The sequence below is a fragment of the Trichoderma gamsii genome (genome assembly GCF_001481775.2).
Source record: "Trichoderma gamsii strain T6085 chromosome Unknown Scaffold_32.2, whole genome shotgun sequence".
Taxonomy (NCBI): domain Eukaryota; kingdom Fungi; phylum Ascomycota; class Sordariomycetes; order Hypocreales; family Hypocreaceae; genus Trichoderma; species Trichoderma gamsii.
The window spans coordinates 207,633-224,522 of record NW_020171369.1 but is presented as its reverse complement, the minus strand read 5'-3'; the positions used below and the strand labels follow the sequence as shown (position 1 = coordinate 224,522).

Here is a 16,890-nt window from a genome sequence, read left to right as displayed (position 1 = left end):
CTATATCTGAGTAGCAGTCTTATCACAACCTAAATTCTCCTTGTATAATCAAAAAGAGATCAAGCAGCAGCTAGAGAGGCAAGGTAACAGAGTCTAACTAACATGAATTTTCCCTGCTGCAGATCTCCAACTCCTATCACGCTTCAAGGCTTCTATAGATGGAAATCCTGATCCTGAGAGTCGATTCATGAAACACTGGGTCCCGCTGTCCATTAAAGACCCTCTCCTTCTCCAGATAGTGCTGTATACCGCAGTATGCTTCCTCAAGGAAACAGGCCGAGTGCCCAAGATGCTCGCTTGGGCTTACAAGGGCGTGGTCCACCGTATGCTCAACGAGCACTTGAGCTCGGCTAGAATGCAGACGGGCGATGCGGCCATCATGGGAACCGCCCAGATGGTCATGGACTCGTGGTACTGGGGAACCACTGAAGAACTGCGCGCCCACATGGCGGGCCTCAAGACCATGCTGCGGATGAGGGGCGGTCTGCAGGATCTAGGAATGGGCGGTTTCCTAGCCAAGACGGTGCTCATGTGAGTTGCATCCAAAAAGCCCTCCCCACCCCCTTTTAGGCATGGAAGAGCAGTCTGTCACATTGTTCCGGACCAACGCGCTTTCACCATCTCCACCGGTGTAGTATTTTCACATCGCCACAAGGACTGCTGCATACATTTGCCAGATTTTGATGGAGAACCCTGCTAATAATTCAAACCCAATTACCTAGTCACGACATTGCCATCGCCATCGCTCACGACATTGAGCCCGATATCTACGGCCAACCCAGTTTTGAATTTCAAGATGACTTCATGGTTCCGTATCAAACCGCTTTCAATTCCCCCTTTTTATCAGGATGGCCAATGTTTATCGACCCGGCATCGGCCCTGAAACTTCATCGAAGCTCGGCCCAGATCCTGGACGACGTAAGATCTGTCATACAGATGGTACAATCCCTGCCTCCCTCGCCAACCGCGCAAGAGCTGCTCCATGTCAAGGAAGCTGCATTGTGGGCGCTTAACAAGCTAGATCAGATGCCCGAGAACATTCCCCTTCATGACCAGGACGACGGCACGGGGCGTGGAGCCGAAGAAGGAGACGATGTCCAGTGGGAGACGACGGGCTACGAGGGGGCGGGTACATCCCCGGCAAGTAGTTCTGATTATGATTCGTCCTCCCCCAGAAGCAACGATAGTGCATCTATGAGCAGCTCGCCACCCGCGCCGGTAGATGAAACTGCCAGTGCCCGATTGGCCAGGACGAAGAATGATGCCATGTACCGCTGTATCCGCGTAACGGCCTCGATTTACTACCGAGCCATCATTGCCCGCGTGCCCACCAGCCAGATCCTAGGCGAGACTGACTTTTTAAAGCTGTGGGAGCTGGTCTGGGAGGTTTCGGTGCCGTACTGGAAGACTGCTGTGGGCGTCTTCATCTGGGTCATGGCGGCGGCGGTGCCAAGCTGCCACACGTCCCCGCCCGCGCGGATGATCAAGACGCTGTCCGTGGTTGGCTGGATGACCATGGGCCTGGAGAACTGGCACGTCGCCATCAGCGCGGCTAATACGGCCCTGAGTCTGCAGCGGTGGCTCAGGGGAGACCAGTACAATTACCCCCAGGATGACGGGATGGATTACCAGTATGGCCCTTCGGGGGGAGAGAATGTGGTGGAGAAGCATGGGTTCATTCTACGGGAAGCGAGCATCCCGGAGGTGGTTGCCAATGTGCGGTGCAATGACGATCACGAGCTGATTGAATAGATGAAAAGCTTGCTTTCCACCTCCAAGGGATACGGTGCTGTACTGGTTGGAGGGAAATCTCAAGGAGAGATTTAATGATGACAGGACATGCCGGATACTCGCAAGGATTGTTTACTGCAGCCAGCAACCTGACACAAACTGCAGTATGCGATTGCTTTGGCGAGATTTCAGTCAGACAACAAGGCGACTTACAAGTCTGCCTCCACCTTGGACGAATGCAGAGCGATTACGCGCGCATACCCATGAGCCCCAGTTCCCCATACATATGTACCAGGGAGCCTGCAGGGGCAGGGGAAACGGGGACGCAACAATGTGGATTTGGATAGCAAAAAAAAAAAAAAAAGCCTTTTGCGTGATAGAGTGCTGACTTCTCTTGCCCTTTGCGGACGAGGCCGGATGGGGGAAGAGCTTTCTCATACGTTTTCATAGGAGTGGCGATGGGGGTGAAAGACTGGGGATTCAAAAGATGGAATTGCTCTGAGCTTTGGGATTATTAAGAGTTGGATAAAAAGACGAGCAAGCGGGTATTTTTTTTTTCTTTTTACATTGAAACGATTGCTAGGATGAATGATTTGTCGCTGGAATCAATTGTGAGATAATTTATATTGGAGGGGGAGAAGGTCATGAGCTGGCAAAGAGTGTTGTTGATTCTTGTTAGTTTATTTAGTGTAGTGCAGTACGATTCAAAGTCATCTAGTTAGAAAAAAACACTTAATAGCGAGCTTGATCAACGATATTACTGCAAAGCGTGGTTACGACTTGGTCCCTCATAAGTAGCTGGCTCCTTGTTACATACATCACATGTAATTGCTACAGTCATGCGCTTACTCCTTTGCCTTGTTTGATTCAGCGGTATAACACATCGTTACATTGTCATTAAATTCGTCAGTTACATATAATCCCCCCTAAATCCCACTCCACCAATACGTCTCCTCCACTGAAAACCTCCCCTTGAGCGCTCCGTCCCTGACAGCACTGCTATCACTCACAATAACCTCATAATCTCCCTTTTCAACACACCACTCGTTGCGCTCCTCATCAAAGTACGCAGCAACATACTTCTCCTGCTCTTCAATCGTCACGCTCTTCGTCTCGCCCGGCTGCAGATCTACCTTTGCAAAGCCCTTGAGCTCCTTGATGGGGCGGTTGATTCGAGCAGCTTGTACGGGGCGGATGTACAGCTGGGCGACCTGTGCGCCGGCGATAGACCCCGTGTTCTTTACTGAGAGAGACACGCTCAGCTTGCCGTTCTTGTGGGAGACGCTGAGGTCTGAGAAGGAAAAGGTTGTGTAGGAGAGGCCGTGGCCAAAGGGGAAGTTGACGTCCTTGTCGGCGAACTCGTAGTATCTGTAGCCGACGTAGACGTCCTCGCCGTATAAGGTGCGGCCAGCCTCGGTGCGGTAGTTCAAGAAGGCCGGGTTGTCCTGCAGGCGCTTGGGGAAGCTGAGCGGCAGCTTGCCAGAGGGGTTGTAGGCCCCGAAGATGACGTCCGCGATGGAGTTGCCCGTCTCGTTGCCGCCGTACCAGGCCTGCACCACAGCGGGCGTCTGTTCCAGCCAGGGCATCTCTTCAGGGGTTCCCGTCTGCATCACGACGACGGTGTTGGAGTTCGCGGCGGCCACTTCGGCAATCAACTGGTCCAGCACACCGGGCAGCTTCATGCTCGCGCGGTCGGCGCCCTCGGTCTCCCAGTCGGCGTTGAGCCCCGCGCAGATGATGACCTGGTCGTGCTCCTTGGCCAGGGCGACAGACTTGCGGATCTCGGCCTGGTCGTCGATGACTTTGCAGCCGCCGACGCGGAGGGAGCCGTGGCCGGGCACGATGGTGTCGCCCTTGAGGGTGTAAGTGGGCGCGGAGCCGAACTCAATCTTGAACTTGTAGGTTTTGCCCTTGACGAGGTTGACGCGGCCGGTCTCTTCGCGGGTTGCGGAGCCGAAGAAGGCGTCGCCGGCGACTTGGTGGGTTGCGTTGTCGACGACGAGCTTGCCGTCTACATAGGCCTTTGCGGTGCCGCAGACGACGAGGCCGAGCTCGTATACACAGTCTTCGTCGGCGGTGTACGTGCCCTCCATGTCGGCATACCACGTGTCGGCGGCCTTGGGGTGGTAGTAGTCGACGAGGTGCATCTCCGTCTTGGTGAAGAAGAGCTCGTCAATGTGCTGCCGATCAGGGGTGCCGGGGGGCTGGTTGAAGACTCTCCAGCGCATGCCTGCCTCGCCATCGTCTGGAGTCGTGCACTGCTCGCCCAGCACGGGGAGGAAGCGATGAGTATAAGCGCCGACGGTGTATGACGGGGTCGAGGTGAGCTGGCTGCTGATGCCGTCAAAGGGGGTGACGGCGTAGTAGGCCCTGAGAGCGGCAGAGCCTCCGCCGTGGTAGGTGGCCTGCTTGGCGTTGGGGCCGAGGACGAGCGTCTTCTTGTCCTTTTTCAGGGGCAGCACGTTGTTGTCGTTTTTGAGGAGGACGATGCCCTCGTTGCCGATCTTGCGGAGCAGAGCTGCCGTCTCGGGGGTGTTGTTCTCGGTGGTCTCGGGGCCGTTCTCCTTGACGCCGGACGCAGCACATTTCTTGACGAACTGGAGCACCTCTCTGGCTCGCTGGTCAATGACATGGACAAAGGGCTTTCCGTTGGAGACGTTGAACTTGAGCGTCTCGCCGCGGAATCGAGGGGGGCCGGGCATCTCGAGGTTGAGGCCGGCCACAGCGGCGTCGGTGGTGCTGTAAGTGCCGTACCAGTCGCTCATGATGAGGCCGTCCCAGCCCCATTCCTTGCGCAGCATGGCATCCAGATACTTTGGATTCTCGCTGCACGATACGCCATTGATGCCGTTGTACGCCGTCATAAACGCCCCCGGCTGCGAGTCCCGCACCGCCAGCTGGAACGGCAGCGCGTAAATCTCCCGCAGCGCGCGCTCCGTGACGATGCTCTGCACCATCATCCGCTTATCTTCCTGGTCATTGCACAGGAAGTGCTTAATCGTCGCCTGCACGCCGGTGCTCTGGATGCCGCGCACAAGAGCTGCTGCACCTAAACCAGCCAGGAAGGGATCCTCGCCAATGGACTCGAAGCCTCGCCCGCCCAGAGGGGAGCGCTGCATGTTGATAGTCGGGCCGAGGATCACATGCGCGCTCTTGGCGATGGCCTCTGTGCCCATCACCTTACCTGCCTGTTCGAGCAGCGACGTGTTGAAGGTGGAACCGAGGGCGGTGCCGCAGGGGAAGCAGGCCGCGGGGACGCCATTGAAGAATTTGGTGCCTCTTACACCGTTGGGGCCGTCTGTGAAGCGCAGCGAGGGGACGCCGTGATGGGGGAGGGCTTTTGTGTGCCAGAAGTCGATGCCTGGGGGATTGATTGTATTAGTCTCGGCGGTATGCTGAAGGTGTTTTGTTTTGGAAATTGTCAAAAAGGGGGGGGGATGTTGAAAGGGGAGGAAACAATGTTGTAGTTGAAGGATAAGATGATATGGAGTGGTGTTTATGTAGCTCACCTGCTAGTAAGTCGACCTTTTCCGCCAAAGTGAGCTTCTTCAACACGGCTTCGACGTCAATTTCCGCCATGGCTGAATGATAGAATGATATTGAAAGATAAAAAATTGGAATCTGTCAGCGAGGATATCTCAAATATCCCGCTCTATCAAAACAAGAGCGTCGTGCCAAGTATACTCGAATTCTCTGAGACTTTAGGGTAAAGACACAAGCACTCTTACACGAAGAGAACAACCAAGTGATGAGATTGAAGTTTTGAAGTCTCGAGACACACGAGAATGACAGAAGTCTACAAGAGATTTTCATTTCAAAACGAAAAAGACATGGCAGTTTATATATGCGTCGGCTACACAAACCCAGACACACACACACACAACCCATAAAATGCGAAACCCGCCATACCTCCCCGTGAGAACTTCGGAGAAACGTAAAAGAAATCAGGCCAGATGGCAATCCCTCAATGCAATTTTCCCACTAACGGGCTTACGCGCCCATCTTGGCAGCTCTCGTCCCTGATAGCATCAAGCAGAGGTAGGATTCTCCGAAAACCGCGCGCAAATCCATACACATGCACTCTTCATCACGAGGGATGCAATAGAACGAGTTTCCCCGCGAATGTTCCCCGCTATGGGCGTTTAGCCAGGGGTCCAGCCGTGGTATATCCTGATTATTGCCCAAGAATGGCCGGGTAGCCGGAGTTTTGCCATGGCGATTGCGAGTCGCAGCCAATCAGGAGCGCCGAGTATGACCAACTACCCGAAGTTTCGCCAGAGCTATTCCCGGGCTGCAGCCAATCGTGGGTCGCTTTCTACGCAGATTCTCCAGCCTCTTATCACAATAATCGGGGACCAACTGGGGATCCCAGCTCCGCTATAACGAGAGCAACGATTAATCTGGGGGCGACGCATGGATTTAGCGGTTTTGGGCTTCGGTGAGGTCGAGCGAGACTCCCCGACGGACGCCAAGATGCCGTGCTCGTCCAACGGCTGCGGATAAATGCCGTAATCGAGGTTGACGGACTCCGGTCAGGGTGCTGCTTATATCGACGGAACTCGGGACTCCACTGTGATATCGATCAATCTAAAGCTGCTGAGTTTTGATCTTGGTGGATCTGATCTGATCCCGATGGCCTGGGACCGGCCTTGGACGACGGGGCGGGCACTGGTCACAGCCGGGTCAGTTGGTGTTGGTTGGTGTTGACACTGCAAACAGTGCTAGCATGAGTATACGCCCCCGTGACGTGATCCTTTGCTGATACGTCGCTAACGGCTATATACAGAGACCTTCATGAGCAGCGGCTATCGAGCTGTTGCTGGGTTGAGCAAGGAACAGGGATCTGATCTGGTGACTAGATTCCGGGGTTCGCAAAGTTGTGATTCCTTCTGACTGCGCCGTGCATGGCAGCAGAATTCGCACTCCCCGTCAGTGCAACGTTCAGGGCCCTCGCATGGCATGTCAGCAGTTTTACATGGCATTGGATGACTGGGATGCTGTTTGACAGTACATCCCTCTGCTATTATCCATGTTCGTGCCACGCTCATGCGCTGGAGAAGTACGTGTATGCGCCTGAGAGGCGTGGCCAAATTCGCGGTTCGGATTGCTGGTGTGAGCCGTTGTCACATCGCACTTCACCCCGGCGTTGCTCGTTACATGGCTGCATTCACCGCAGACAATTCCAGGTTTACAGAGTACCACGGGCATCTGGTGAAATATCTTGACTCAACACACCTTTTCTCTGCATGCATTGCCATTCTTCGTGGTCCAAGACAATATGCTTCAGCTTGGGCGTGCGCGCAGCGACCAAAACAGGCAACTCGTCAGAGGAGACTCCCTGTTTAGTTTCCTAGCTCGATGCTTCTCCCCCGATTAAACGAGAGCTGAAGAGACGCGGACTCAACAAGCTATTGTTCATCTCGCCAACTATCGCTTCCTACCGCTCTGCTGTGCTTTTGTCACTCAAGATATGTCGCTGACAAAGTATAAGCAGCTGGCATTGGACTATCTGCATGGTTGGTGGGACTACCATCACAGAGGCGCGTAGGACAGGGGCCTGTGGAGTGGCACCCGAATGGAGGACCCAGCAAGGCTGGAAGAATGCGTGATCTTACGTGGGATCCTGGAGATCCCGCGTCCAATGCTACCTACTTTTGTCTCCTAGCTGGGGGACCTGCCTGCCGGAGATATTTGAATGGGCTTAGCCGCCTGCCGCTAACATATTCCTATTCCCGCTGGCTTGGTGCGGCTGAAAAGCTGCAGCAGCGTTGATGACGCTCGGACAGGGTGGGTATTTCAACAATCCTTTGCTGCGTGCTTGCTGGCTGTTTGGCTTATGCTGTTTACAGGAACAGTTACGACGGTTCAAACAAGTGAGGTGGCTTTAGAAGCTGGACCTCCGTTGGTTACAGCATAATCTGGCTTTAGAAGCATGGCACTCGTTGATTCCATGGCTGAAAGCAGAATTTGGCCCTTTCGAAACCACGACCTGCTTGGGATATCATATACACGTACGAGTAATGCATGCTAGTATCACCATGACCGATGACAGGTCCCACAATGATCGATTGACGTCTGCGGGGCGACACCCGGATGCGACACCCGAGTTCTGCGATTAGAATCTCGCGAGTCATTCTACTATCTCTCTGCGTCCTAAGAATGAATACTCGAGATCCTTCTTTAATGCACTGAGCGGATTAGGAAATTTTCTTGGGAACAAACTTGACCGGGAATTAGTCGGCGTTCTGCAGGCATTCCAAGCAATACCAGGGATTCTTGGATTAGGATGTGATTCCAATTGGTCTGCGATGCCTGACCGTACAAGGGTACGGGGTGCCAATGAAGAGCAACACCACTTTGACCTTTGCTGCATCACAACCCCTTCACACTGCAGGAGGAGAACAAAAGCCGAAACGCACAGAGCCTAATTTCCGACACGCGTTACATGCTGAGCCTTGGACGAACTTTGACCAATCGAAGCCTCCAAGCCAATGCGCAATAATCCCTTGAATAAAATGCGTTCTGAACAGAGACCTAGCGCCTTCCAGCTCTCTCGTGTCAAGAGCTCTTTGTGGCATGCGGAGAATCCTGGTCCTCTCCCACGCCGACTAGATTTCGGCAAGATCTATCATACCATATGTGACGAGTGGATAGCGGCAGAATGGATACTGCTAGTGGTATGCATACTCTGGGTTACATGGCACTTGAATACATGAATCGTTCAAGCACACGAGCAAGGTATACGCCTCCGGTGGTGTATCTGCGGTACGTGTACTGCTCGGCTGAAGACTGGGGCATTCTGGGCTTCTGGTATCCAGTTGTACGCTGAGTGGAATAGGCGTGGCACTAGAAAGCGGTCACGTTGAAACACTTGCTTCTTCGCAGAGCCGTATTTACGTGAATGGTAGTGCAGCGGCAATATGTGGGCACTGTCAATGCTACCACCCGCGTACCATACGTCCTGTCTCAGTCCTCGCTCTTCTGCATCGCCGCTTGTTATCTCCTTGACAATGAAGCCTATTGCCGAGCTGGCGCATTTCGGTCCCGCTCCAAAGTGATGCGGCAGATAACCACAGGGTATCGTCAGGATTCCCGCCCTGGACAGGTGGACATGATGGCGTTGATCGACGGAGGAGAAGCCCCTGAGCGGCGCCAAGCTCTCGATAGCTTTACAAGTAGGTACTACAAGTACTGCTACTTGTACGCCGCTTGTTCCTAAAGACATATTGGGTGGAGGAATGGGAAAAGACACTAAAAGGAAGCACGATGTTACGGCGCTATATGCAGCTTGGCAACGCTCCCTTTCTCCATGGATCACCATATCCACAACTTTCTCAACAACTGCCGACGCACCGCGCCAAAAGAACACCTTAGACCACCTATATGCATTGTAACAACACACATGTACCTACTTATCACCAAGGTTAGGCGAACGAACTTTTAGGGAGACTGTAAAACTATCGTGTGTTGATACGAAGCTGGCTGAAGCATTCTATTTGGATCGCCTGGCTCGTCTGGATGTCAAACAAAGGCGTAAATATGCAAGACCAAAAACCGGAGGTTTCATTTCCAACCACGTGTGAACCAGTTCGCCAGTGAAGGGACAAGCACATGGGAACTATTTTTGTTTCAACCTGTGCGCTATATTTGCGCCTCTCCATCCACAAGGTCAATCTGGACGCTCGCTTCTGTTGTGGCGTTTCGAGACACACGCTTGGAAAGCATCGAGTGATGCAACTGGAGGCTTTCAAAGTCTCACGATGCGTGTTTTCTTTAGTGGGCTCACCGAAACCTCATGTTAATTGCAAGCACGAAGCTCGCATGAGGAGAGTGGACTTTGAGCGGGTTTATGACGATGATTTGCTCCTCAAGCATGCGTGTCCCACGACATGCAGTCTAGTGCGCTCCTTTTCTCTCCGCAGATGAGCGGCCGGCTCGTGCTACTTTTTACGGAGCCAATGGGGTGGGTTTCGACGGAGTCTCATCTTTTCAGCTTTCAACAGGCACCGACATTCTTGCCCCCCCTCTGCGGACCGCACTCAGGCGGATACGGAGCATAGCGAGCGGTGCATGAGAGTAGCGAAATGTATTTGTGATCGAAGCTACTGAGTGCTGGGGCATCCTTACGATGTTTATTGATCCGCACGATGCCTCTTGTTCGTCGGACTTGGGGCACAGAGTTCTCCTCGCCGCCGATGGTTTGGTCTTTTTTTTCCACTTTTGGGGCTACTCTCCCTGCATGCTTTGGGATTTATTTGCCATTTCCGGATTACTCTTTTCTCTAGACGTTTGTCTGATCAGCTGTTTTTTTTTTCCCTCTTCATCTTCAGTGCTGTTTCGCCACAGCCTATCCCTTTCCTCCGCCTCTCTTTCCATGTCATAGGTCGAGTTCAGCCAAAACCAGCCTAACAGGGTCTCCTCGTGGAAATTTCTGTAGGGAGGGGGGGAGGGGTGGCCGTTCGAAGATGTACCACGCTACTGGCCTGTACCGACAGGGTTTTGGAATCCAAACCTGGGTCTGGTACAAGTTGAGATTGGCTCACGCCCCCCCTCGTCGCTCTGTGGAGCCTGATGATGGCAGCAATGGGAATGAAAAGCTTCGATAGCCCTTCTAGCGTGCTTCTCCCGTCCTTCCTCCTTGGTCCGCCACCGACGGCTCGGTCAAGCTCGGCCAATTTCTCAAGACTTGATACTCGCTATTTGCTGCTCCGCCGTCATGAACCCACCGCATGATATCTGACGGCCCAACCAGCGCCTGGAACGGCCTGCCTCTGGGAAGAGTCTTCCCACCGGATGCACAGCTACTTGGACTAGGAGACCTGGCATTGTTAGGTGGACTACACTAGTGTTAAGAGGGGGGCTTTCTCAACAAAGAGCGTCAAAAACCAATAGGAGGGGGGAGGAAAAATAAGAACACCCCTCTCACAAAGGTCCAAAAAAAAAAATGACGAGGCGTGCCAGAAACGCGGCCGCCATACATGGTGCATGCACTACTGCCATGTACAGTAACTCGCGCCTACTGCATACCGCTGTTTATGATGTTTGACACCTTTAACCCCTTTAGGAGTAATCTCAACGAGGTGGCGCCCGTGGGCTTGTTCCGCCAGAAGAGACTAGAAACGGCGTCTCTGGGAGCACTGTGCTGTGTAAGCTTTCATGTCATTTGGAGACGATTTGGCCGTTTCTGCGTACGCCACAAAGTACGGCATCCTTCAAGCCACAAAATGTGATTGACAAGCGACCCGGAATCGGTTCGGCATTAACAGTGACATGTTGGCTGGAGACCCTGTCATAGCTCAAACGGGCCATCATGCAGATGCGGCTTGCCGTCGTCCAACGTCCAACGTCCCGTGCCTGGTGATCCCGCAGCATCTGCATCGGCCATCACAATGAGGCTGCCAAGACTAGGGAAACAGGTATGATGTGTGATTCTATCACTTGTAGCATACAGCTCTGACAGGGGTAGGCAGGATGAAGAATGGAGACATGTATGCGACCTTTGAGCTGGCGAATTCAGCCTCCACTGTGGTGAACTCAGCAATGTATGGTGCAAGTGAGCATGGTATTTTACATATGCCACTGCCACTATACCGTCACGAAGCATTGGGATCTCAAATGGCATCTTGGCTCAAACGACTTGGTTTACAACGTTGTTGAACCTCTGTTTGGCACAGCACAACGACAGCAACGCACAGGCTAGCAAATGGCAGCTGAAACGATCCCACGTACGCCCCCCTTTCCCCAGGTTGTTTCGAGGCGATAGTGCGGCTATCCCTTTCAAGATGCTGGACATCTATAACAGGCTATGATACACAAGTGTCGACGTAAACACCATCGGGTTGTTTATATGATAAGCACAGCTTTAGCCGCAAAGGGGGGTCCTTGTCCTTACCGCTGCCGCGCGCGCCCGCCATAATCCCCGAAACAAGCTTGGATACCCCAGAAAAAAGGACAGGCAACTACCGCCTCTGTTTCCAGGGCGTATATGTTCGAGCTGAAGTAGACTGGCCGCAGTGAGGCCGATGAGAAGGGGGTTTCTGTTGGGGAAGAAAAGAGGTAGACGAAGCTCCAGCAAAGACTTGAGGCCGGAGCAGCCGTGCGGTTAGCATGAAAGTGACATTTCCGCTTATTGCGAAGAAGAGGGAACAAACAAGACGAGGAAGGGGGGAAAGGGCCTATAAACCCTTGTTCATCGCGCTTGAATGAATATCGACATAACAGCGTTGCTAGCGCTGGCTGCAAAGGTTGGTGATCATCCCCTTTTCTTCTTCATCGTGCGCCGTCTAGCGCCATGATTTTTCTCCTAGCTTCTTGACTGGTGAGTCTACTCTGTTTTCTATTTATACCTGCAATTACTCCGAGTGCAAGATAAGACAGGCTCCTGGTCGTGCAAAGTACATACCCCATACAAAGTACAAGTTGCTCTAGTGTCTCGTACGGGGCACGCCGTGATGACGGTTGATGCATGGCCCCATCGCCCTTGGGTCGATCCAGAACACCCTTTTCCTTCTTTTTTCTACGATCATGTACAGAAGCAGCATCTCGTGTGTCTCGGCAATTATGTCCCGAAGATGCTTATTCCCACTGCCTCTCAACTGTCTCCCTCTCTTTCTCTCTTTGGTGTACAGTAGTACACAGGAATACTCCGTAGATAAGGCAGAAGTCCACTTATTTTGGGGGTCATCTAGACCGCATCTCGTGCACTCCACCTGCGAGTAGTACTACCAGTATGCTAACTCACGTAGCAGATACTTGCTTTTCAACCCGCCACGCGTATAACGAGGCTTGGCCTTATTTATAGCCCCATGCTCGTACCAAGGCTGGACAGCGCTATAAGCTCTACGTTCTCACAGGCGGGCGTCGTTCAACACCAGAGGGAGCGGGCGCCACTCGATGAGAGCCAAGAAAATTGAATCGAAACTGGGAAAATGAAGCCAGGTATGGATGACAGTGCCTATCCTTGGACTGCTGAAATTGTCTGTATCCATACTCCAAGTCTCAATATTCTCTCATCTACGGAGCCACACGCCCCCCTCTCCTCCTCCTCTCTCAAACTTGCCCCTCTTGGCTCCTGTTTTTCTGCCCCCTCTTCGTGAAACTCCACTCTCCTCTGAACTTGTACCAATATACTGATGTACCTGTCTTTTAATTCTACTTGATTGCAAAATTTTCTGACTTGTATTCAATGGAAGGAATGCCAAGAATTGACCAATTTGTCTACAAGGATCTACCAATGGCCCATGAATCCTAGGTCGTCAAATAGTTCACCGTGAGGCTGAAAAGAGCTGAAAGAAAAGTCTCCATAGTGTCCATCAAACCCAACCACTCCTTAATTCCTCTAACAGATAGCTTCCCTCGCCGCATCATCTAGGCCCAGACACTAAAAGTCAGATCTTCTCCGCCATCGCCCAACTACTGCTGGTGCTAGGAGATCATCTACTTTCAGGCTGAATGCATCCCCCATGTGGTTTGGAGAGTTTAATATTAAGCGTCCGCTTCCCGACGATATGCACCACTGTCCCAATAGAAAACATGCGCGTTTGTTGGTAGTAGATCTAGGGGTTTTACAAGAGTACAGTGGGTGTATATATGCGGTGAGCGCATAATGCATGCAGATGGATTAGGAATGGCATCACACTCCTTACAAGTATTGCCTATTCCTGTCTTTCATTCTCAGCTACATGTACTAGCAAATTACCCGTGTTAGCTCAGATAGTTCTGCATAGATACAGTATAGAGCAGCCGCAATCTTCAACAAAAAAAAGCTACTAGTTGCACGGGCGTTGCTCTAGTTTGTAGCAGCTAGTCGCAGGATCCAATAATGCCACGCGCAGAATTAGGCAGGCAGTCGAAGCCAAGAAAGAGAAGGAGATGAGATCGAATAGTCGCAGTTTTAGTAGCCCTCGCTAAAATAAAGCCGGTCCAAGAGCAACAGCACGCTTGTTAGCGGCTCAAAACACCCCTATCGCGTTGCTACTCTGGTGTCTTGTTTTCCTAGAAGTCCTATCCTTGTTAGATTGTCGAAACCTACTTGCCTGTCTGGAATTGGCGTGTTGAGAAATGAGTTTAAGCCTTGTTGTAGAGGACTCTTTCTCTCTTCTACAAGTATGTCTCTCTCACCATTACCATCTCAGAGAGTCAAAATGGTGGCACCATGCTGCGAGACTAAGCCATAAGTCGACCAGGAAATGCAAGGGGTGACAGTATTGTAAGCGAGTAAAACTAGTAGAAGCTGGGCGTCGTGAATATCTGGGCGCTGGAGGTTTTCTCACCTTTCCCGTTTTGTACTTGGCGATTACCTATCAAATGTCCAGATATCCGTTCACCATGCAAGTCATCACTATATCAATAGTTCATAGTACTAGGCACACAGATACAAGAGAGACACAAGTTGATGACAAAACATGAAGTGAAATTCACATGCTATAATAATCCCAAACACTATCTAATTTCATAACCTCATGGTTCCTCTATCGGAAGTTTATATATCCCATAACGCAGCTCTAAAAGATGATGATAAGCCAAACAGTAACAACAGAAAGAAGACCCAGTCGACTTCATAAAACCGTTTGCCAAAAAAACCAGTAAAGGAAGAAAAGAAAGGAGGACAAGAAAACAAGTATCCATCTATCCGCCCAGCCCATCAGCAAGCCCAATTGACCCCTTCATAATATGTCCCCGAGAGTGTCTTTTTTTGTAAATAAAAGAATATGAAAATAATCATCATCTTTCCAGCTTTAGCCCGCTGCTGAACCCCATGTACCCCGCTGATGCATCGTGATGTGTCCGTCCGGTTGTGTGTGCATGCGCCAAGTATCGATATAATATACAAGCCCAAAACGCCAATGAATGCCATAGTTGTACGGGTGTAGGCCTCCGTTATCTTAGGAAAGCCCTGAAACACCCTTCTGTAAGTCGTAGAACAGGTCTCGCCACTATATTCCCGTATTTCTCTTTATCCGCCGTAAGAGACCAGTCGCTTCAAAGCTTCCCCAAAGGTTTTCATCCCTACTCAACGAGCTGCACCAGCACGTCCAGCCAACCTTGCAACTTCTTTCCATCCACCACGCTCTTTTCCTCATTGATGCCACGTACACAGCCCAGCTCCACTCGGCCCTCTGGCAACTTGCTTTCACGATTAGCCGATTGGCTAGTGAACATTCAAGGTGGCACGGCAGTAAGCATGCAGAGGACTGTGGCGATATACGGCGTTGCAAGCATCGTATTCGTCGATTTATATTGCCTTTCGGAGATTGTCGTGGCCAAAAATGAGTCGTTCGGGGATGTCCGGATGAAGGTGGAGGAAGACTTTTTTGAAATGGTTGGACGGCCTTCTAGGCAGTCGTCGTGCAGTGAAAACGAGTGGAAACAGTGGCGATGGTGTGATGCGCGGCTCTCGGTGTCGTCTGTCGTCTAATACAATGAATACGGGTTGTTCCACTGACTTCGCTGCTGCAGCGGTGTGTGAGGCGCCGCGCTGTGTGCAGGATGAGCTGGCGGTTGGCTTTGATGAGCGTATGAGTGCAGCGGTGGTGGTGGTGGCGGCGCCTGCTGCGACTGCGGCTGGTGTTGCGGTTGGTGTTGCGGGTGTGGCTGAGAATGCGGGTGCTGGTGCTGGTGTTGCTGCTGCATATAAGTCGGCGGTAGACTGTGCATGGCTGGTGTGCTGAGTCTGAGTCCACCTGGCAGAGAGAGGCCATGTTAGTTGCTGCCAATGTCCCCATATGAGGAATAAAAGTATACTTACTGTTGTGATCAATCTCATCGTAGTCTTGCTTAATCTCCTTGAGGGAAGAGGGCATCATGGACGTAGGGACGCTTGTTGGGATGTATCCCACATTGTATTCGTCTCCATGGGCAGGTGATGAGGGGCTGGGAATGTTGCCAAGGACTGGGTTAGGAGGCACAGATGATGGCCATTGCTCGCTGGCTGCGCTGGTGATGTGTCCATAGGATTGCTGTGCATAGTCGGGGATCTGGTGAAAGTCGCCAGACGGCAGAGGCGATACCCTGGGGCTTGGCACAGCGCCGCTGCTGGAGCTGAGATCGCCATCATAGACTGATGGGCTTGGAGTTAGTTGTCCGAAGAGAAGGTCACGAGCGTTGTTGATGATGGTACTTGGCGTACCTGCGGCATTCGAGGAATAGGACGATTCCGTGGCGGTGTAGCCCAAGTGTTCCCGGAGTCTGGTAATCTCCTCCTCGAGGATCTTATTCCGGCGGAGGAGCTCCTGTACTTTTCTGTCGCGGCTCTGGACTCCTTTGAGCTCGGCCAATTCACGCTCCAGACGCTCAATGTGCTCCTTGGTCCTGGCCCGGATAGCTCTTTGGGCCTCACGATCGTTGGCCCTCTTGCGAGCCAGCTGAGCTGGAGTCAGAGTCGAGACGCTTCGAGTGCCTAAACATGACCAATTAGCTAACTAGTTCTTGACATGATTCGAGGCAATGTCCAAGAGGGGTAAAATGATGAAATGGAATGACAATGATCAACGCCGGGTAGCTGAATAGTATTGCTTGCGGGGGTGGTGTTGTCATATGAGATGCGAAGAAAGTGAGATGAGACTTACCCTTCCGCTTGGACGGTTTAGAAGGCTCTCCGGATGATGATCGCGGCATGTCGTATTGTATTCTGTATATGAGGGACATGCAAACTATAGTTACAATCGAATCGTAGGTCGAATTGAAGGTGGGCGGTTGCGGCGAGAGTCAAGAGCCGCAACGCGATTGAGTGGGGGAGCTATCGCAAAAAGTTGAAGAATTGTCTTTTTTTTCAGTCGAAATTCGCGTTACGTAAAGAGATGGATCGCTTTGTTCTTGTTGTATCGACGTCAACAGGGTAAATTCGAGAATCCGGTTCGAGCTTGTTGAAATCGAACACGGATATTGCTTCGTCACGAGAGCGAAGCAATGGCAATACGAAAATATGTGGTAGCAAGAACGCTGGCAACAGCGCCTGTGAAGAGAGAACTATGAGACTCTTGAACAGGTTCAGATAGCAGGCAAGCGGCCAGCAGATGGGAATCCGCGAGTCGAGTCTGAAAGATGAAAGATGTGAAACTTGATTTTCCAAGTGGGACAGAAAAAAAAAAGGACCAGAATATGATGCCGTCAGGTACCATATTATAATAATATGCTGCAATTGCCTTCGAGGCAGTCCCA

General features: G+C 51.9%; 3 protein-coding genes across 3 annotated transcripts in view; 1 reads left to right on the top strand and 2 right to left on the bottom strand.

Annotated features, from left to right (window-relative positions):
• Positions 1–1,752, top strand: part of TGAM01_v208076 (hypothetical protein) — a gene marked incomplete at both ends in the record, with an annotated part of 2,502 nt that extends 750 nt beyond the window's left edge. The window contains 2 exons of the mRNA XM_024550244.1: positions 123–531; positions 723–1,752. Coding sequence (XP_024405014.1) covers positions 123–531; positions 723–1,752 — 1,439 coding nt within the window. The remainder of the gene's footprint in view (positions 1–122; positions 532–722) is intronic.
• Positions 1,753–2,657: 905 nt separating this feature from the next.
• TGAM01_v208075 (beta-glucosidase) lies at positions 2,658–5,310 on the bottom strand (the record flags this gene model as incomplete). The annotated part of the gene is made up of 2 exons (XM_018810730.2): positions 2,658–5,092; positions 5,241–5,310. The coding sequence occupies 2 exons, from the start codon at positions 5,308–5,310 to the stop codon at positions 2,658–2,660; spliced, it is 2,505 nt and encodes an 834-aa protein (XP_018656071.2).
• Positions 5,311–15,144: 9,834 nt separating this feature from the next.
• Positions 15,145–16,377, bottom strand: TGAM01_v208074 (hypothetical protein; the record flags this gene model as incomplete). The annotated part of the gene is made up of 3 exons (XM_024550243.1): positions 15,145–15,413; positions 15,479–16,129; positions 16,299–16,377. 3 exons carry the CDS (start codon positions 16,375–16,377, stop codon positions 15,145–15,147), a joined length of 999 nt encoding a protein of 332 aa, XP_024405013.1.
• Positions 16,378–16,890: the final 513 nt, after the last annotated feature.